Source organism: Falco cherrug, chromosome 1, assembly GCF_023634085.1.
Source record: "Falco cherrug isolate bFalChe1 chromosome 1, bFalChe1.pri, whole genome shotgun sequence".
Classification (NCBI taxonomy): Eukaryota; Metazoa; Chordata; class Aves; order Falconiformes; family Falconidae; genus Falco; species Falco cherrug.
This window is the reverse complement of record NC_073697.1, coordinates 97793654-97814793: the sequence shown is the minus strand read 5'-3', so window position 1 is coordinate 97814793 and position 21140 is coordinate 97793654. Positions and strand designations below refer to the sequence as shown.

Below are 21140 nucleotides of genomic sequence, written 5' to 3'. Positions count from 1 at the left end.
CTTTTAGAGATGAGCGGCAAGCAGGCTTTCATCCAGCACTGCTCCAAGTGAGCAAGATGGACCAAAGACCTGATTCCTTGGGGAAAACCGAGGCGGGTGAAGGGGTGGTGGACATGTTCTCCTCGGGGAGAGCCTGAGGTTGAACCTTGAGTTACCGGCTGGCTGCCGGGCAGCGCCCTTCAGCCGCTGTTCTCGCCCCTTTCCGAGACACCGACTCCCTGCTGTGACGGCAGGTGTTTGGCCGCGCTGCGGGGGGCCCCGGGGCCGTGTGTGTGTATACATACACCCCCACCCCGTATTTTTAAATTTATTTATATATTTTATGTATTTATATATATTAATGTAGCGGTTTATATTCAGACACATGTATAGGGTTCTGTTGCCTAGAGGCTGGCGCGCCGCGCTGCTCCCCGCCCCAAGTGCGCTGGGTGGGCGGGGCCGGGGGCGTGACAATGCGCCCCGCCCACGCCTCCTTGGCCCCTCCCCGCTGCCTGCGCCGCGCCGGGCCGGGCCGGGCCGCACCGGGCGGGGGGGACATAAAGCGGCGTTGGGGGCGGCGGGCCGGCTCTGCGCTGCTGTGCCGAGCCATGGCCGCGGCACGCCGCAGGCTGCCGCTGGGGCTGGGGCTGGCGGGGGCGGCCTGCGCCCTCCTGGGGGTCTGCCTGCTGCTGGTGGGGCCCCTCATCATCAACGACGAGGTCGTCAAGGTCAGCGGGGCCGGGGTGTATGTGTTTGGGGCGGGGGGGCCGGAGCTGGGGGCTTGGCAGGGGGCTGGCGCACATCCTGCGGCCGGTGCAAGGTGCAGCGGTGATGGTGGTGCAGAGCGGGCTGCGCTGCAGCTGGTGCATGGCCGGGGCCGCTGCGTGGGCACCTTCGCCTTGTGGAGCGTGGGGCAGGTGGGCGCCGAGGGGTCCCTGCGGTGGTGCCGCTGCTGCAGCTCTGAGCAGCCTCCGGAATCTCAGGGCGAGCAAATCCAGCCTTGGGATATTCCATCCTTGGTTACAGCAACAGTGTGGGGGCTGGATGGGCTCTGCTCCCTGAAGAGCCAGGGAGTTTTGTGTAGCTGGACTTGGCTCAGGGGATGGTGCTGGTGGTGCTGGGCTGGACAATGCCCCAGCACCTGCCGTTCCTCCCATCCCTACTGCCCTGACCTGGAGCGCTGGCTGTTCCTTTTATAAATAGGTGTGCAAGCGACCGGGCTCGGACGTGTGCTGGTGAGAGGCTTTTCCAGCTGCACGTGGGGCAGATGGCGTGCAGGAGCACTCTGAAGGAGCCTGGTGCGTGGAGCAACCGCAGGACTTCCTCTCCTCCTAGACAGAGAACCTAACAGGTTGCTTCTTTGAAGACCTGTCTTATATGCAAGAGAGGTCCCAAGGCCGAAGGGGCATTTGTCCCCATGGTTAAGATGTGGGGCTGTGGGTGGAATTGTGAGCCTGTTCGGTAACTCCTGCGCAATCTTGGGAGCAAGTGCTCCTCTCCTCACTGTCGGGATACCAGTTATCCTGTGGGTTAACCCGTTGGCTCATTCCCACCTTTAGCCAAACGCTTTTCTCCCTGCCCAAAAGAGACATGCTCCCTGTCTTGGCGTTTCTCCAAGCTTGCACCTACCCCAGGTCAAGTACCTGGAAATGTGCTTCTGGGGAAAGAGGTGAATAAACACCCTGTGGCCAACGGCTGCGGTTACATGTGCTCAGAGTCTCTGCTGAAAATGGACTTCCCTGTAAATGTGCCCGCTGGAAGTGCTGCTGGCTGGGCAAAGCCAGACAGTCCTGTGGCTTAAGCAGTAAAATTTGATCTTTGTTCAGTTTCGTGGACATCAGGAGCTGGTAGCTGCAAATAAAAGGCTGAACGGCCACTGCAGAACAGGAGTGATATTTTTGGTGCAAAAACCTTTCTGCCCTCTTTTTAGCTAATCCTGATTCTTTCTACCTGATTAGTTAAATCCTAGTAACTTGCAATGAGAACAGAAGCTGACGAAAAGACCAACCCTTGTTTCTCCTCCCTTCATCTCAAGCCCTTGGTCTCCACCATCTTCAGCATGACCCAAAATGGTCCTGAGCTCTTATGAGGCTTAACATGAAATGGAAAAAATAACTGACTGATGATGTCTAGGGTGATGAGAAATATCCAGTGCCTTACTGAAACTGCTGAGTTGGTCCTGAGTGTGGTGTGGGAAAGAGGAGCTGGGCTTTGAAGGACTGGGCTTGGGTGGGTGAAGGCTGGTTTGTCCATCCTGGCTTCCTGAGCTCGGTCAAGATGGTGCATCCATCATGACTGATGGAAAAGTACTTAGTTGCAAGCAGGTGGTAGTTTTGAAGCTATCTTTGAGTAAAGCATGCAGGGGAACACAGCAGAAACAGGGAACTTGGAGCCCATCTCTTGCCCCATTCGCAGAAGCTGGATCTGCGTTGGCAGCTTTGCTGCCTGCAGCGTTGGCCCTGCAAAACCTGGGGCTGCGGCTGTTTTGGAAGCACTTGGAGTGCCGCTGACCTGCCTAGGAGATGTACTTTAACACAGTGAGACTGCATCTGCCTCTTAACATTTCTGTTCCACCTGGGAGCTCTTGTGCTGTCCTGCCTGAAAGCTGGGAGAGGACTGACAGGGCTACCTGTGGTGCTTCAGTGGGGTGGCGGAAGGGCTGTGGTCCGACGCTGGGGTTGTGCTTGCACACAGCGTGGCTGCTCCTCTCAAGCTGAAGAGGAAACCTCAACTCTTGGTTTTACCCAGCAGGGTGGCTGGAGCCTCACTTCTGGAGAAGCAGGATTTGGGCACTGTTGGTGGAGCTGCTGCTCTTCTGGTCCTGTCTGGAGGAGGTGGGCAGTAGCCAGTTCCTCCTTTCAGTTCCTCAGGGTCAGGGATCAGCCTGGTCAGGAGGGATCAAAGATCTGTGTGACACTTTGTCACCAGTCTAAGTGAAAAGTACTCTCTTTTTATTTCAGACACATGACCATGTCTGTTTAGACCTACAGGTAGCTTAATTCTGAGGGTACCCTGTTAAGTAGATCTTAGCAGCAGATCTGTGGAGGACCTTGAGCTGCTGTGCCCAGATGGGAGAGGGCTGAGCTGAGAAAGGCATCAGGGAGCTGGGGTGCAGCTCCATCTGACCCGGGTATGCGTTATATAAATCAATGTGTATGCAACGAGGGATCAAGAGAGTGCAAGACGGAATAAGCAAGTAAAGGAAAACAGATGTTGCTGTTCGTACTCTATCGGATATTGGGAGTAAGGATTATAAAGTAAGCTAAATCAAAACTTGTCCTGTCACTGCTTCTTAGCCACGAAATCCTTGAGGCCAGCGGGATGGAGGCTCTCGGCCAGCAGCATGTGGGCATTGACATGAAGGTGGGAAGGGTTTGTAGGTGGGTTACACTGCATCGTGGAGATGTCTGCTCAGGGGTAGCGCCTGGAGGATCTGGGCTCGGATGAGCCACCACTTGCCCTGTTGCTTGTGGGTAGCACAGCCTCACCATGAAGTGGCCAAAGAAAGATGGGACGTTGCAGGGAAGCTTCTGCTGGCTTTCCTTCTCAATCCCCTGTGGCAGCAAATATGTGCACAGTCAGAGCGAGCTGCTCCAGGGCAGGAGAGCTGTTGTGGGGCTGCCAAGCTGCAACAGGAGAATGCTCACGTGCGTTCACCAATTAGTGGATCAAACCTGCTTCCATAAGCTGGCAGGGTTACTTAACCATGGCAAGGGCTTGTGCTTGCAGAAGCAAAGATTATGGTGGAACACACCCAAAAGAAAAGCTCAAGAAGGAACAGGCTCATGTCTGTAAGGCAGCCCCCAGAAGGCAGGGAGGGAGTGGAGACAGATGTGCCCAGATGCTGGCTCCTGGGCTGGGGAGCTGATGAGGGCTGAAGTCATGTTTGGGCTCCTGCAGGCATTTCCCAGCAAACAGGACAGTGATATGGAAACCAGGATTGTGCATTGCCTGTGACATGCCTTGTGACCAGCTACAGGTCACTGCAGGATGGCAGCTGGGAGGAAGCCAGGGTATCCTGCACGGTGCTGTCAGGACACAGCTGGGTCGCCATCCCAGTTCTCCGTCTGCTTTTTGGGAATCTAGTGGGCCCTCCCTGCTGGTACCCATGCAGTTGCCACCTCTCCCAGCCCTTGCCTGCTTCTGGCTGTGTGGAGCTGCCAAAGCCGGCAGATGAGCTGAGGCCTTTGGGATGGGGTGACTTCTGTCAGGCGAGTCAAATGTGCAGAGCTGTGAATAATTCAGCGCTGGCTTGTCTAGCACAGAGCAAGCCTCCAGCGCATCAAAATAGCTCCAAAATCCTGTGGGTAGGATCTGGAAAGTTGAGTCTGAATAAATAAGCCTACAGGCATCCTGTGGCATGAACTTGATGCTGCTGCATACAGAAGAGTTCCAGGTTTGGGTCTGGCTCGGTTTCAGTCTGCATAACGTGCCTGGATCCTCTGGAGAGCCTCTTCTGGAGCTGCCGCCTTCAGCTGGGCCTGACGTGGAGCTGAGGGTGGATATGCTCAGCCACTGAGCACAAGAATTGTGTCTTCTTACTTTTTTTGGTTTTTTTCCTCCCCTCATATTTTTTTTTTCTCCTTGCAGAATGTCAGGATCGACCCCAGCAGCATCTCTTTCAGCATGTGGAAAGACATTCCTGTTCCTTTCTACATGTCGGTGCACTTCTTTGAAGTGCTGAACCCCAAGGAGGTCCTCCTGGGAATGAAGCCGGTGCTGAACCAGCGTGGACCTTATGTTTACAGGTCAGCTACCACTTGTGGTCCAGCTGGGCACGAGCCTGGCCACTGTGCTGCCTGCCCAGCTCCTGGCTGATCCTCTGGCAGGAGGGCACGGCATTAATGTGCTTGGTGCGAGTCCAGTGGCATAGGATTTTAAGTGACCCAAACGTGCTCTAATTGCTCTGACCTTGCTAAAGCTGCAAGTAGGACCTCTGGGCACTAGGGTGATAGGGCTGGGCTGTGCTTTGCTGAGTTGTGGAGCTCAGTCCTATGCTCCTGGCTTTGCCTGTTGTGCAGTCAGACCTGGGCTGATACGGTCCAAACATAGGTGTGAGGGGTGATGGGGTGGTGGTGGACAACACTCATCTTCAGACTGGACTTGTTTCATCTTCACTGTGCATCGAAGCATCCAGCTCTAGAGCTGGAGTCACCTCAGTATCAAACTTTATGGATTGGCCTTAGACCTCTTTATGTGACATAAGACCTACAATCTGCCTAACATGAATGCTCTGGTCATGAGAACCAGCACAGAGCGCTAAAATTTAGTCAGGTCCACTTGCAGCGGGGCTGGGTATATTTGCCATGGCTGTGGATAGTGGTGGAAGCCCCAGATGCTTCTCTGGACCTGAAGCATGAAGTGATGGTTCATGTTGAGTTGAGCACGTGAATTGAGATATTCAACATATTATTGCCTACACATGTAGGCGAAGTTAGGTCAGCAGCCTAAGCTAGCTCATGTGGGAAGATTACTGGTTTAATCCAAAGCTGTTTGAGTAGCACTCGGGGGAAACCTGGCAGTATGTACGTGTCCTCATTTCTTCTGGGCTTGTCAGGTCACACCATAAGACCATGTGGATTCTGTATGTTGTGATGGCATCAGTTGCTTGGCTTGGGGAAAAGGCTTTACTTACTGTAAATAAGAATAAACAAAGGGGCAAAGCTTATTAGCATCCCTATGTTCCCACTGAGCAAGATTAGTGCCCTTCCCTATTGTGGGCCATAAAACAGAGGCTCCACAGTAATGGACTTTGGTTTTGCTGGTGGGCTGAGCTTCAGCTCCCTGGGGAGTTTTAACAGGCTCGTGATGTTGGGGACAACCTCGTGCCGCTGTGGAGCATCGTAGCCTCAGTGAGCCTGGGTGGCCCTGCGGCACAGGCGAAGGGGTGTGATGCTGGGTGGTGTGCGGGCGATGGCGTGGCCACAAGCCCTGCAGAGCAGGAGAGCCACGATGCTGCACACGGGGGCAGGCTGCCCTGAACCTGGGAGCAGTTAGGGAGCTCCGGGGCAGATCAGTGTGGGCTTGTTGGTGGGTCTTGTGGCATCTTGTTGGGTCCTCTTCTGTTTTGCAAGTTGTTCTGGTGTAGATCTGCCTGTCTGGGTGTCTGTCTGGTAGGGCTGGGCTTTTCAAGGGCTGTAGGTGAAGCGACAGGAGATTTATGTTTTTGTCTCCAACTGCTTGTCAGGTGGGGTTTGAGATGGGAGGAAACACTCGGCGTGGTGCCTTGGTCCCGGGCTGCCATCTCCTTCTGCTACACCCTAACCCTGCTCAGGGTGCGAGGGTGACACTGCTTGCTCCCTGGCACGCTGCCTCCCCTGCTGTCCCTTCACTTCTTGCTGGGGTTTGGTCTCTTTCCTCTGCTCTTCTGAAGCAAGCCCAGGCCTGTGCAGCCCATCCTGGCTCTACAGGTGCTGCAGGGACACTACGTGGGAGAAGGTTCCCATGATCTCTCCCATCTCTTTGCAGAGAGTTCAGGTATAAAACAAATATCACATTCCATGACAATGACACCGTCTCCTACCTGGAGTACCGGAAACTCTTCTTCCAGCTGGACTTGTCCAATGGCACCGAAGATGAGTACATCGTTGTGCCAAACATTTTGATGATGGTAAGAACTTGCTTCCTGGATGGGTACCGACTTCTGAGCTTGTGAGGGCAGCGATGATGCCCAATGCTGACTCAAAGGTTACTTTCTTGAAGGGCTTAAGGCTAATCAAACAATGAGGTGGTTAAGCTTATAAAATGCAGTTTTCTGTTTTCTGGGTATTGGTTATCATGTTGGGCTGTTACCCATCCAAAACCAGAGCGTGCAGAAGGGCTGGCAAAGCATCTGGGCTTAAGTCTGCATCCTTTGGGGAAATGAAGCCTGTGACCCCTCAACAGCTTTCTTCCCAAACTGGGAATAAGTGGTGAGCCTCAGTTTGTCCAAAGGATTTTCTCTAGGAGTTGGTGCAGCAGAAGGACCCTGCTAAGCACCAAAGATGTGTTTCTTCCTCTTTGGTAAAGATGGTACTCTCATCTCAGAGGTTTGTTTTTTCCCAGGGAGCAGCTGTAATGATGGAAAACCTGCCAAATTTTGTGAAGCTTCTTCTCAGTGGAGCCCTGGCTGGCCTGAAACAGGAGGCATTCATGAACCGGACGGTGGGGGAGATAATGTGGGGGTATGAAGACCCTCTAATAGACACAATAAATATGTTTGTTCCTGGCCTAATCCCTTTCAAGGGGAAATTTGGCTTATTTATGGAGGTGAGTAAACTGTTGGTCAGGAACACTAAAATCACAGCAATATTGGTCTTGGGCATAGCCCAGACACTCAGTCCACTCACAAACTGTTTGGAGCAGCCATGTGTAGCTGGTGGTGGTTGTGTAAAGCTGCCTTAGTTCTCTCCTTAGGCAGCCAGACACTCGGTCCACTCACGAACTGTTTGGAGCAGCCATGTGTAGCTGGTGGCGGTTGTGTAAAGCTGCCTTAATTCTCTCCTTAGGCAGAAATGCATCTGTTGGAAGCTGTCACTGGCAACTGAAATAAGTAAAAGTTCAGTAGCTTACAGTATGTGAAGCACCCCTAGAGCTGACAAAGCATGCAAAGTCATTAAGATATTGCAGTCTTGCCGTGTATAATGGGTTAAGAATTAATTTCTTCTCTCTGCAGCTTAACAACTCCAATTCAGGGCTGTTCACAGTGAACACAGGCATGAAGAACATCAGTAGAGTTCACATGGTGGATTCATGGAACGGACTAAAGAAGGTAGGTTTAGGCAGCAGACATCTCATACAGGGGCAACATTTGATCTGAAGCAGAAGAAACTGAAAGCTGTGTGCCGTTGGTATCTCTGGGTCATAGGTTTGAAGGCAGGTTTCTATGGGGCTTCAACTGCTGCAGCTTCTGTTCGGGCACACTGCTGGAAGGCAGCCATGTGTCGTGAAGCATTATGTCCAGCTCACTGTTGGTGGCATTGGACCCCCTGAAATGCTGTTGGAGCTGATTGCTTCTAAGGATTGAAGTCCCTGGTTCCTGTGGCCTGTGTTTAAGATGTTACTTTAAATACGCTCGTTAAAGGTGTGCTTGTTCTTCCCTTGTGGAATTCCACTCCTGATGAAAATCAGCAAAGTCTACAGATCAGCCACTGTGGGAGCACTTGGGACAGGCAGATTTTGTCCTGATTTTCCATTAACTGGGCAGGTGCCTGAATGGCAAGGATCTTGGCTGTCTAAGTGTTGCTATCTCAAGCTGCTGTGGAAGCAGCGTAGAGTGGTGGGTGTCCCACGCAGGGGTGGGAGCCAACTCCCCAGCAAGCTCCTTGTTCTGATCTCTTCCCTCCACACCTGTCCCGTAGGTGAACTACTGGCGGAGCAGCGAGTGCAACATGATCAATGGGACCGCAGGGGAGATGTGGCCACCGTTCATGTCCCCGACATCGCTGGAGTTCTACAGCCCTGATGCCTGCAGGTGAGACCACAGCTGCCAACTTGTCCCTGTGCAGGTGGCAGGAGTTGCAGTGCTCACCCTGTGCATGCAGAGTACCTAGGCAGAGGGCTGGGGCCTTGCTTCAGTAGGTAAAGTTCAGCTGCAGTCGAGTGTTGCAGTATCTGAACTTTGCAAACAGTGTCGTTGTTTAATTAGCAGCATCTTGTGGTGTTCATAAATACCTTCCAAATCACTGGAGAAGTCTAATTTGCCCATGTTGAATCAGTCAAAGATAACCAGACTAGATAAGATGTGGGAGGCAAGAGGGAGAAGTGAGAGTTGTCATAAGGAAACGCAGCTATAACTATTTGCGGAGCTATTTCAGCTGACTAAATGCTTGCAGAAGTGATGCCAGATGGGGCTTGTGCCACTGTCTCCAGGCTGCCGCTTTTTTTTTTTTTTGGTTTTTCATTTTGCTGCCTAGTTCATGCACTGTGGTGCATGTCTGTCCCTTATAAGACACACTGGCCTGAGCCGATCACACAGGGGTTAAAGTACCCTGCAGAGCCTGCCTGTGTGGAAACTCCCTGAGGCTGGAAGGAGGGGAGGAGGCCAGGAGGCAGGCAGTGGCATGAAACTCTGTCCCCAGCTTGGGGAAGACAATACTAGTTCAGGTTTTGCAGATAGTGCTGCAAAACAAGCAAGTGCTCCCGTTGAATAGAGAACAATGACCTCTTCAGTGAGCAAGCAGTCAGCTGAGCCAAGGATTAGTGCAGGAATTCCTCTATGAAAGGGACATCAGCACAAACCAAAATGACCTGGAGCCAAGAACTTGCAGGGAAGTTTACCAGTAATCGAAGTTTAAATGCACAATACCTGTTTCTGTAAAATTACCAAAATCTTCTAGGGAGCAGAGCATGTTTCCAGACAAGTTATTAAGTGAAGTGGAGGAAACCAAGCTTGGTTTCTTGTTATCGCAGGAGGTTCCCCCTGGACAGTGCTGTGAGGGAAGTGGCTCTGCCTCTTCACCAGGTGGTGCTCTCTCTTCTCCCCAAATCTCTGTCTCAGCCTCTCTGCTTGCCTGTCTGGCTAGGAAGGAGCCACAAATGTCAGCTGATTGAGTAAAAGCATATCTGCCTTGCTGCAGGGTGTGCAGGGCTCATCTTCTATGCTGTTTGCACATTAAGTGCAGCTGATGCTGAGATGCAACTACCTGGATGTCCCTGTGAGCTAGGCAAGGCTTTATCCTGCTGATGTGCTGCAGCAGCCTCTGCCTTCTTGCTGGAAGGTGAGCACAGCCAAGAGGCATGTATGTAACTGCTGAACATGCCCTGAATCCCCCATCCTTGGTCCTGGTATCAGAAGGCAGCTGTAGGTATAAGCATCCCCTGGGCCTGCCCAAGCTGTGAGTATTCCTGCACACCTCGCTCGAGTGTGAAGGGAGCAAACTTCCCTCCTGGAAACATGCATCTCTCCTGGCCAGCTGGTAGCAATAATGCAGCATAACATCACTAGCCTGTTGTATCAAGAAAAAAAAATCTTACTGCATAATGTAGTAAAATTTTCCACTCCCCTGACAGCCTGTAATGCTAGAATTGTGCTGCAAAAGAGATTTAGCCAGTGTCTATCCGCTGCAATGGAGCACCTCGGAGGCAAGGCTTGCACAAAGAGAGTATTATCTCTTGGAGAGCAGCCCTGGGGATTACTACATGCCTTTAAACAAATCTCATCTAGATACTGCAAACACACTTATAAGCCTGTGGTTTCTCTCCATAACTAGCCCTGACCAACTCTATCTGTGCTTAAAACATGGAGAACAAATGGCTTAAATACTCATTCCTCATCCAAAGCACTGCTCTGAGTGTTTATCTTGATCTCAAAGTCTAAGTTACGTTGCAACTGCATCTTATCCAGCAAAGATAAGAACCCAGTTCTGGGCTGGGAACCTGTTGGCTAATCCTGATCCTTCTCCACTGAAACCTTTCCAGATCCATGACACTGGTGTATGAGCGCTCTGGGCAGTTCAAAGGTGTGCCCACGTATCGCTTTGTGGCACCAAAAACTCTCTTTGCCAATGGCACGGACTATCCACCCAACGAAGGCTTCTGCCCCTGCATGCAGTCTGGCATCCAGAACGTCAGTACCTGTAGGCTCAGTAAGTCCTTTCCTCCTGGGCTGTCCTTGCTGTACCAATATTAAACTGCAGGGATGTGATACGAGCTTGGATAGATGGAAAATTGGCTCTACTATCTGCCGGAGTGCTAAAAGATACCACTGGGATCCGCGTGCACGGCATTCTCACTTGCACTCCTGCAGGCATCTCAGCAAAGAGGGAAAATCCTTCTGCCCAAAGTCCTCTTGGTCTGTGGCCCCATGGCAGCCTGGTGCTGGTGGGAATGTCCAAGGATATGGTGGGGAGCATTGTGTTCCCTGGGCTGGGGAGGGAGTGGGCAGGGGAGCAAGGGTGGGAAGAAGCAGGGCGCGTAACTGCCAAATTAAATGTTAACTTTGGACGCTGAGTGCAGGTCACGCAGGAATGAGAAATTCGGACTTGGTTTCCTAACCTGTGTCTGGGTACAATGAGTCACTGTGGCGCTGTGTGGTGTGTGGGAGCAGAGGGTGGCTTGGACACTGGATCTCCCCCTTCCCCAAGCCATGGAATAAGCTGCAGGGAGGGAAGGGAAGGAGTTTTCTGGCTGAGAGGAGAATAGTATAAAAGCCTGTTCAGAACAAGGGCTGCAAAAGGCTTTAAAAACCTCCACAAAAAGTCTCTGATGGGTTTGGATGACCTGAAGGTGTCTTTGTTCTCATCCAGATGCACCGATATTCATTTCCCATCCTCACTTCTACAATGCCGACCCAGCCCTGGTGGATGCTGTGGAAGGGCTGCACCCCAGCAAGGAACAGCACGCGCTCTTCCTGGACGTGCACCCGGTGAGTGGGACCTGCTGGGATCCTCACCCTGGGGCTGCGGCCACTGTCCGGGAGCCTGCTGCCGGCCGCCTGGCTCTGCTCTCATGGCAGTGCTTTGGGCAGGTTTCCATAGTGCAAAGACTGGTGAGGACACGTGCAGATAAAAATGTCAAAGCTATAAACTAATAGAATAATTATCTGGCTTCTGGAGAATTGCAGAACTAATCACAAGCATTGCTTTGATAAGCACAGTCAAATTCTTTCCACTGACTCAGGTCTATAACATCAGGAGGGGTGTCTAGCAGTGGCTCAGTTACGCCCCAAGTCTGCAAACATGTATTGCCATGAGAGCTGACTGGCAAAGCCTGAAGACCATGCCGTAGCTGAAGCTGTTGCCACCATTTTTGGGCCAGCTTCTTCCAGTCTCTCAACCTGCCCATCTATCTGGCTGCTTTTGCACTGGGCTGCTGCTGCATTACACTTCTTGCATGCCTGTAGCGTAAGGGGGAAGTTACCACTCAAGTGGTGATGAGTTGGGGTGTCCTGAGCCGTTGTCCCAGCTGCTGGTGGGGAGGGGACTTTGGGATCTTCCACCCATGGCCTTTGTTGCATGTGGTCAGATCTTCCAAATGCTCAGTGATGTTTGCTCAGGCAAGAAACCAATCCCCATCTTGAGGTGAGGTCTGTGCTTCTTATCTGGGCATTGGGCTCTGTTTGCTTTTCTTACCACAGTTATAGAAATCTAATTAAATTTATTACAGTATCAATTATCTACTGATAACGGTACAATTAAGTGTATTCTCATGTAGCTCCAGCCTGCTGATTACAAACAAGGGCAATCCAACAAAAATTCTCTGTCCTTAAAGTGTTGCAAAACTGCAGTGTCATGAGAAACCAATGCCTTAATGGGTGTAAACAAGACCAGCTTTGAAGTGTGCTGTAGGCATGGTCTCAGGGTGCTGCTGGGCAGTGGTGTCTGTTGGTTCCAAGTCATGAGAACTGTTTTGTCCTTTGCTCTGTGTGTGAATTTTTGCACTGAGGGGTTTCCATCCTGCTGTGGGTAGGACAAACAGCAGAAAGGGCTTATCAGGCTTCAGAAGACACTGAAGTTGCCATTCAAACAGCCTGCCTAGCGGGTCACTTAGAGGTTGCATATGCTACTTGGTGATTTGAACTTGCTTACATTCAGTCCTACAAGCCCTGGGTCACACATCACCTCCCTGGCTCTGCTGTCTGCCTGCTGAGCATGTTGCTTCCTGCAGCAGCCATGTCTGTTCAGGTTAGCCTTGTGCCTTCAGGCTACCCCAAGGGTGGTGCTCCCTTCTGGATGCTGCTGTGTGGGAGTCTCGCTGGCTGGTAGAGCGTTAAAGTAAAGGAGATGGGCTGCAAACTGCTGTGGGGACAGTGTTGTCCCTCCATGTCAGTCATTCCCAGAGCCTGGGGACTGGTGCCTGGTTGACTGATGGCTTGTACTTTAGTGGAAACCCCAGCCACGCTCCTGGTCTTGTGGTGGTGACAGCAGTGGATCCCTGGGTGATCCAATCCATTGCTCTGGAAGATGACACCCAAGACAGCTATAATGGAAAGCAAAGGGTTGCTTTTCTGCAAAGCTCTCCATGCAAATGTTGGCTTTACTAATGAACTGCTTGGTCTTTTCCCATGCAGATGACGGGCATCCCCATGAATTGCTCCATCAAGCTCCAGCTGAACCTGTACATAAAGCAGGTGTCTGGTATACTGTAAGTAGCCACCTTTTAGAAATGTCCATCTCCCTCCCTTAACCAGGGAGTGCTGCTGGTGCTGGGGTCACTGCAGAGGTTACTCTCCCCAAAGATGAAGTAGCTTTAAGGTTACCAGTTGTCGTGGTTGCAGAAGCCAGCTGGCTGGTGTGGCGCAGTCAGTTATACCAGTGACCCTAAACTGCCATCCCTTAGCAGTGCAGTGTGCGGCTGGCTGTTCGCTCGGCTCCTGCAGCATCCCTGCAGGATTCCCGCACCTGAGTGGACAGCCAATGGACAGACTGCTGCTCCTGTTGTCTGCTTGGAAGGTGTCACATCCAACATGAAGAGGCAAAACACACTCAGCCTACAGCGTTGATGGTTGAAGCCTTTGTCTGAAAAGACTTTCAGCTCTATGAAAGCAAACTGAAAGGCTCTGTAACAAAGGTGTGTGGTACCAGACGTTAAATACCCGCCAGGGTGGGAGTGTGCTCTTGCTGCTTTGGCTGACTGCACTGCATACACCAGCAGACAGCCCCGATGCTGTGAACTTGGCCGCACCACCCTCTGGTACTGTGCAGGTGACTGGGACATCTTGGAGCTGTGTGAAGTTTACCATTGCAGTCAGTGTCCCTGGTTTGGGATGGCGCTTATTTCTGTCATCAGGCAGTTGGGCACAAATGGAAGCATGAGCTCTGCTTTTACATGAAAAACCCAAGTCAGACCTGGTCCCTCGAGAGGGAGCAGCGTACTGAAGCAGCAGGAGTTGCTGCTTCCTTATGCTGGTTTCCTGGCTACTATCAGTCTGTCAGACCTGTCCCTTTAGGAAGAATTACGGCACTAATTGTGGCCTGATCAACCAGAAATCTAAGTGTGTATTTATTTATTTATCCCCCTCTAGTCAAACAGGGAAGATTAAGCCGGTGGTCCTGCCGCTGCTGTGGTTTTCAGAGGTGAGCTGCCTTCCTCAACCTGATTCCGCAGAGCCTTTCCTGCAGGAGGGGGGAACTGCATCCCCATCATCCAGTGCTGGGGAAACTCTGCTTTGGATAAAGCTTTAAGCCAGACAGACTAATTAAGCACCAACAGAAGGCTTTGCAGTACTTGGCTGTGTCGTTAATCCCTCTGAGCTGAACAAACCCTGCACTATACTTGGTAAACCTCTGGCTCTGTCCTAGATGTGGGGTTAAATAGGGCCCAGAACAGAACTGCCAGCATCCGCATGCTAATGTGGGCCAGGGAATGCGGCCTCCAGCTGTGTGTGTGTCCTGACTCCAAGTATTTAGTAAAAGCTTCTAGCCTGACTGAATTTTGCATAAATTCCCTAAGCTATGCTGGGAGGAGCTGGTGGGAGAGGAGTTGCACAGCTGATCTGTCTCAGCCCTGGATGGGAGGGAAATGCCACTGACAGCCTTGCTTTTTTGAGCAGAGTGGTTCCATTGAAGGCTCAGTCCTAAACCAGTTTTACACCAACCTGGTGCTGCTCCCGTCCCTGATGGTCTACCTGCAGTATATCTTCCTTGGGCTGAGTGTCCCGCTCATTATCGCAGCAGCTGTACTTATGGCAACGAGTCAGGTAAGAACTTGCAGATTCTAGTGGGAAATGCTGTTAGTCAAATCAGTCTTAATCAGATGATGTCGATCGGGCTGACAATCTAACACTCCTGAGGAAGCATTGGCTGATGCCACGAGCAGCATCCTAATGGTGCCAGCATATAGCAGCAGGACTTCCTCAGCCATCTAGAAACTGGGCTGCAAATAGATAATATAAAAGCATTTCTGGCCTTGATGCACAGCAGTGATGGAAGAGGGTTCCTGTAGGAGGAGGTATTTCTCTGCTCATCCAGCTAATGCAAGAACTAGCTCATCAGCCCAGCCTCCACAGAAAGCAGCCGGTCTGTGCCATTGCGCAAATCTGTGCATCTCCGCAGAGTCCCGACAGTTTTCTAATCTGAACAGAGCCTTCTTGAGGGGCTGGAGCTACCTGAGCACAGCTTGTTCACAAATGAAATGTAGTTGCTGTGTTCTCACAGAAGGAGCACAAACACCGTGGCTGCTTCTCAACCTGGACCGGACTCTGTCTTTCCCTGAAACTCACTTGGTTTCTCTGCAAACTACTCCAAATAGCTCTGGAAGTTAAGCCTTTGTGGATCTGGGCTGACTGGGAAGCAAAGACCTTCGAAGCCTGCAGGGAGCTGGCAGCAGGGTAGAGGTTGGCCCACGGCGGGTGGCGGGTGGGGTGGGGGGGTGAGGGTGCCTGGCTGGCACATCAGCCTGAGCTGAGCTGCGAGGACAGAATATAAACCCGCGAAAACACCTGGTGGAGATCTGTGGCTCCAGCCCCAAAATATCCATCTGATAACGCTAAGCTCTCTAAAAGCTTAGCTCTTGAAGTAGAGATCTAGCTCCCTACCCTAACCTATATCAAAGCAAGTGTATTTGGTTTTACACTACAGTCAAATGGCATGAGCTAGCTCTAAAGCTGCAGAAGTGAAGAGGCTGCTTGTGGGGCTGAAGAGGCAATGCTCAGCGTGGGAGCAGGCTGGGGGGACAGCACATGCAAGGGGCTGCTTTTGCCCAGCCTCCTGTAATGGCCCTTACTGAAGCACTAATACAAACCCACTCCAAATAGCGCCAGGGTTCTCAGAGTATCATGTAATTGGATTGTAACCAAGCCTACAACTGTTTAATTGACTTAAACGCATGATCTCAAATCCCCTTGTTACTCCATGCACTTTCCTGCAGGGTGGGAGCGATGCTGGGGCTGAGGGCTCGGAACGGAGCCCATGGTGTGTTCCTGGGACGGTTGGGTATTGTGTGCTGAACCTCTCTGCTTCAGCAAGCGCGAGTGGTTGCTGGCAAACACACTTTGCTCTGCTGCATAGCACCAGCGTATCTGAAAAACCTCTGTATTTGCTGGGCAGCTACTTCTAAGACCTTACGCAGCCTTGGGCTGGCATTTCCTCACCCTGCTTTGTGTAAGTCTTAATTCCTGGTATCAAAGAGCCTTAACCATGCCAGACAGGGTCAGGAAGAAAAGCTGGATTTTAAATTCGCTCAAGTCAACTGAATATCTACTTGTGAAATATCCCAAACCCAGACGTAAGCCAGCTGTATTTGGGTGCTCAGCCAAAAGTGTCATGCAGTGCTAGAGCTAAAAGTCAACTGCAGGAAGTGCCTGACTACCTGGAAAGTGATTAGAAAGCCTCAGTGACCTTATAAATCTCTAAGGAAGCTGAGTAACATGACATGAAAGTCTCTCCCTAATGAAGAGATAAGAGCCTGTGAACTGGAAGACAGCAATTTGCAGCCAAGGTGTGTTCCTCATTTGATTGAAGTATTGCTGATCTAGTGATGATTGCTTAATCATGCACAGTCCTCCCTCTTGAAGTCACAGGTGAGGTCAGAGGGGACACGGAGCCTGGGCACTTTTTGCACCTTCATGTGTCTATCATCATGAAGGTCTCCCTGAACCCAGCTCCATCCTGGAATATCTTGGGTGCCTCTGGCTTCTGGAGGGGAGCAGTGTGCTGTAAACCCCGTCTAGATGAGGTACTGTGAAACACTTAAATCTTAGTCTAGTTTAAAGTGGAGCCAGTTTGAAATGAATCTGTTGGACCTGCAGTTCCAAAAAAATGCATAAATCTGTACAGACGTAAAACATGCCCAGACGCAGCCTTGTAGCTCTCCTCTGCTAACATGGCCTAAAGCCTGTGTGGTGACACTTCTAAAAGGCAAACAGACCATTTTAAAACTGGCCTGACACTGACCAAAATCTTAAATAGGACTTAGTTTAACCTAAATTTTGAAATCTTCATTAATAACTAGATTCTAGTTAAACAGTGATTTTAAAAATCTCCTTCTAAAATTGGAACGCTCGTGGAATTCGTGTCCAAGTGCACCATAAACTAGCCTGATTGTCTTCTAGGAAAAATGCTCTTTATTTTGGAGTAGCAATAAAAAGAACTCAGACAGTAATAAGGCCAACCAGGCCACCTCTGCCAAAAAGCTGCCTCCAGTTAAGGGGACGGTGTTGCGGGAAGCCAGACTGTAGGTGGGTACCCAGTCAAGGTAACATGCTTTTCTCTCATCCTGATTTGATTAAACTTTGCTTAAAACCAATCAAACGGAAATGTTTACTGCCCACATCTACCAGACATGCCCTCTTAGCAAGCTTTGATATAATGATGTTGTCTCATGGCTTTATTCAGGGCAATTTAGATGTCTTAATACTCACGCTTAACCAGGCAGCAAGTACACGCTCTTATTGTTTCTCCTGGTTTACCTGATCTGCAGCCCTAATAATATCAGCAGGGATCAGCGTGAAAAGTAGGATTGGTGTGAGGAAACTGTTTTCTTGCCTGTTTCCCCCCACACCTCCAAGTGTGTTAAGATCCAGAGGTAAGTTTTTGAATGGGTAAAAACTCATGGGGATAACAGAGGTAGTCAACTGGTGGGCATCACTCCCCTCCTGCATGCAGGGAGCCTTGACAGAAAGGCTTTCAAGAGGGAATTTCTGATACATAAAATATCTGGATTTGTATTACAGGATCACAAAATCACTGAGTCGTTGAGGTTGGAAGGGACCTCTGGAGGTCATCTAGTCCATCCTCCCTGCTCAAGCAGGGTCACCTAGAGCTGGGTTGCTCAGGACAGTGTCCAGATGTCTCTTAATATCTCCGAGGATGGAGATTCCCCCAACCTCTCTGGGCAACCTGTTCCAGTTTTTACAGTTTTCACAGTTTAAAAAAGAAAAAAAAAAAAAAAAAAAAAAAAAAAAAGAAGAAACCCAAAAAGTGTTTCCTAATGTTCAGATGGAACCTCCTGTGTTTACATTTGTGCCTATGGGCTCTTGTCCTGTCCCCTGGACACCACTGAGAAGAGCCTGGCTCTGTATTTACACCCTGCCTCCAGATAAGTGTATACATTGGTAAAATCCCCCTGAGCCTTTTCTTCTCCAGGCTAAACAGTCCCAGCTCTCTTAGCCTTTGATCACATAAGAGATGCTGTAGTCCCTTAATCATTTTAGTGGCTCTTTGCTGGACTGTTTCATGTAGCTCCATCTCTCTTGTCCTGGGAAGCCCAGAACTGGACAGAGTACTCCACGTGTGGCCTCACCAGTGATGAGCAGAGGGGAAGGATCACCTCCCTCGACCTGTTGACGACACTCCTAATGCAGCCCAGGATAGTTAGCTGCCTTCACTACACAGGCACGCTGCTCGCTCATGTTCAACTTGGTGTCCACTGGCACCCTCAGGTCCTTTTCTGCCAAGCTGCTTAAGAGTTGGGTGGCCCCTGGTGTGTACTGGGGTATGGGGTTGTTCTTCCCCAGGTGCAAGACTTTGCACATCCTCTTGTTGAACCTCATGAGGTTCCCGTCAGCCCATTTCTCCAGCCTGTTGGGGTCCCTCTGAAGAGCAGCCTGACCCTCTGGTCTATCAGCCACTCCTCCCAGTTGTGTCATCAGCAAACTGACAGATCACTAATAAAGATGTTAAACAGGATCGGACCCAGTAATGACCCCTTGTGTATACCGCTAGTTACTGGCCTCCAACTGGATTTCATGCTATTTCTCATGACCCTCTGGGCCTGGCTGTTCAGCCAGTTTCCAACCCACCTCACTCTCTGCTCATCCAGCCTGTGTTTCGTGGCTCCTCTACAAGGTTCTTATGTGAGACAGTGTCAAAAGCCTTACCAAAGTGCAAGTACACAATATCCACTGCTCTCCCCTCACCTACTGAGTCAGCCATTGCATTGTAGAAGATTATTAGATTGGTCAAGCGTGATTACCCCTTGGTGAAGCCGTGCTGACTACTCCTGGTGACTTTCATGTCCTTCATGTGCCTGGAAATGCTTCCTAGGGTTAGCAGCTCCATCACCTTCCCAAGGACCGGAGGGTGGCTGACTGCCCTGCAGTTCCCATGGTCTTCCTTCTTGAACGTCTTCAAGATAGGAGTGATGCTTGCTTTTCTCCAGTCTTTGGGCACTTCTCCCAGTTGCTAGGGTTGTTCAAAGATTATGGGGAGTAGCCTTGCTGTGATACTTGGCACTTGTGGGTACGCCTCATCAGGGTCCATGGAGTTATGCATGTCTAGGTTGCTTAAATATTTTCTGACCTCATACTCTTCCACCAAGGGTACGTTTTCCTTGCTCCAGATTTTCCCCTGGTCTCTGGGGTCCCCTGCCTCATTCAGCAACAGGTCCACGTGTTCCCTAGTCTTCCTTTTGTCACTTGTGTACTTACAGATGCTCTTGTTGTCTCTGACATCTCTGGCCAGCTGCAGTTCCAGTTGGTCTTGCTTTCTGAACTTCATCCCTGCATGCTGAGTGTCCCTTATTTCTGCTAGGTTACCTGTCCCTGCTTCCACCTTCTGTATTCTTCCTTTTTGCATCTGAGTTTGGCCAGGAGCTCCTTGTTCATTCCCACAGGCCTGCTGGTATTTTTGCCTGACTAGGGATGGTTATTGGGATGGACCACTCTTGAGCTTGGAGGAGATTATCCATGAATACCCACCAGCTTTTCTGCCCTATCTCCCCACACCTGAGCTCTGTAGTTATTTTTGATACTTTCCAGGTGGCCCTGGTGGTATCATTGGTGCACATGCAGCAGCAGCAATGGGTAACAGTCAAAGGGCTGGACGAGCCTTACGGTCCCTCCACAATGCCCCAGATCCAGGTCCCCAGCAAGCAGCAAATGTCTCTAGATGGCAAGTCAGGTGGGCAGATGGGTGCCTCTGTCACCAGCAGCAGGGAGTGACCCACTGCTGTCATGTACTGCTTCCTCCTGGGGGTCTTGTATGAATTAGTGTCAAGGGGCCCACAAGATCTGCTTGAAAGCATATCTGGCTCCTCTTCAACTTTGAAGGAGGTGAACCTATTTGGTGATTGTAAGCTCTGGTGGAGCAGGACCCTTTGTCGTGGTGCCAGAAGGTACCAGCTTCCATCCTTCACCTTCCCCAGAGGTTGCCCTTACTGTTATGCTAGGGTTGGGTGCTGTCTGTATCTACTGCTGCTGGGGTCTGGGGCTCTTTAAGCTGTTGTGTCCCTGAGAGAAGACCCTCCCCATCTCTCTTTCATCTTCGCTGGTGCTGTGCAGCAAGCTGACTTTGTCCTGTAGCTCCTCTGCTGGGTGATGGAGCTCTCAGGTTGGGTGTTTGGGTGGTGTTACGTGTATCGGTGGGCAGGAATGGAAATAACTTTATTTTGTTAGAGGAGGAGATACAAAAATCTTCAATTTAAGAAGCCTACAGAAAAGGGTTCTTGGTCATGAGAAAATCCAGGAGGTTTGGGGGGGGGGGTGTCCCAAGTGGGGATGTGGTGACAGATTAAGGTCTGGCCGTGGTGCCATCACTGAGTGCGCGGCTGTAACTGCTGTCCTCTGCTCTCCAGAGACCCGCTGCAGAGAAGAACCTGCGCCGCCCCGCCAATCAGAGCAAACCGCCCCCCTCCTCTGAGACAACGCCGCTCCTACATGACGCTGACACAATGAGCCAGGACGATGCCGAAGCCTGAGCCGCCAGCCCCAGCATGCTTCCCACCGGGACACATCCATGCTGGGGGCAAGACCTGCTTTGCGTCCCTAGAGGTCTCTGGAAGGCGAAGTCCTCCTGGGCAACTCAACGGGGACCCTGCACACCATGGCAAAGCCATGGGACAGGACTGCTGCACCGGCCCCCCACACTGGGGCATGGGACGCCTCGTCCAGGTGCTCAAAACACAGCGTTAGAGAACACATGTCCCCAAGGGGCTGGCCTTTGCCTCAGCCCCTCTCTCCCTGTGGGCCAGCAGGAGTGAAGATGGTTGCTGGCTGACCTGAGAAGTTACTTTGCAATTTAAAACTGCCAATTGCTAGGAATAAAAGGCACTTTAACAGGAGCCTTTAAAATAAATGAGGTTTGTATATGTAGCACTGATGGGACTTAGTGGTCTTTTTAAAAGCCACCGTTCATCTCACACAAATGGGGCTTGCAATCCTGAAGCCACTTACGGTTTTATTGCCACTTGATGTGACTGGACTAAACCGCAAATCAATTCTGGTTGCTGTTACTTCAGTGATGTCTCTTCCCAGGCTACCTGGAGCCTGCTGGGGTTGCTCCAGCCTTTGCATGAGTTGGAGAGTA

At 51.0% G+C, this 21140-nt stretch overlaps 1 protein-coding gene across 2 annotated transcripts; it reads left to right on the top strand.

The window, feature by feature from the left end:
• The first annotated feature begins 483 nt into the window (after nucleotides 1-483).
• On the top strand, nucleotides 484-20926 carry SCARB1 (scavenger receptor class B member 1). 2 transcript variants are annotated; one of them, XM_055714728.1, is made up of 12 exons: nucleotides 484-707; nucleotides 4570-4727; nucleotides 6448-6589; nucleotides 7024-7227; nucleotides 7634-7729; nucleotides 8319-8431; nucleotides 10378-10544; nucleotides 11205-11323; nucleotides 12968-13041; nucleotides 13922-13973; nucleotides 14450-14518; nucleotides 16949-20926. In XM_055714728.1, the coding sequence occupies exons 1-12, from the start codon at nucleotides 588-590 to the stop codon at nucleotides 17072-17074; spliced, it is 1440 nt and encodes a 479-aa protein (XP_055570703.1). In that variant the 5' UTR covers nucleotides 484-587; the 3' UTR covers nucleotides 17075-20926. The 2 variants fall into 2 exon arrangements, with proteins under 2 accessions (XP_055570703.1, XP_055570700.1); XM_055714725.1 differs by having other exon boundaries at nucleotides 488-707; nucleotides 14450-14596; nucleotides 20410-20926.
• The last annotated feature ends 214 nt before the right edge of the window (nucleotides 20927-21140 follow it).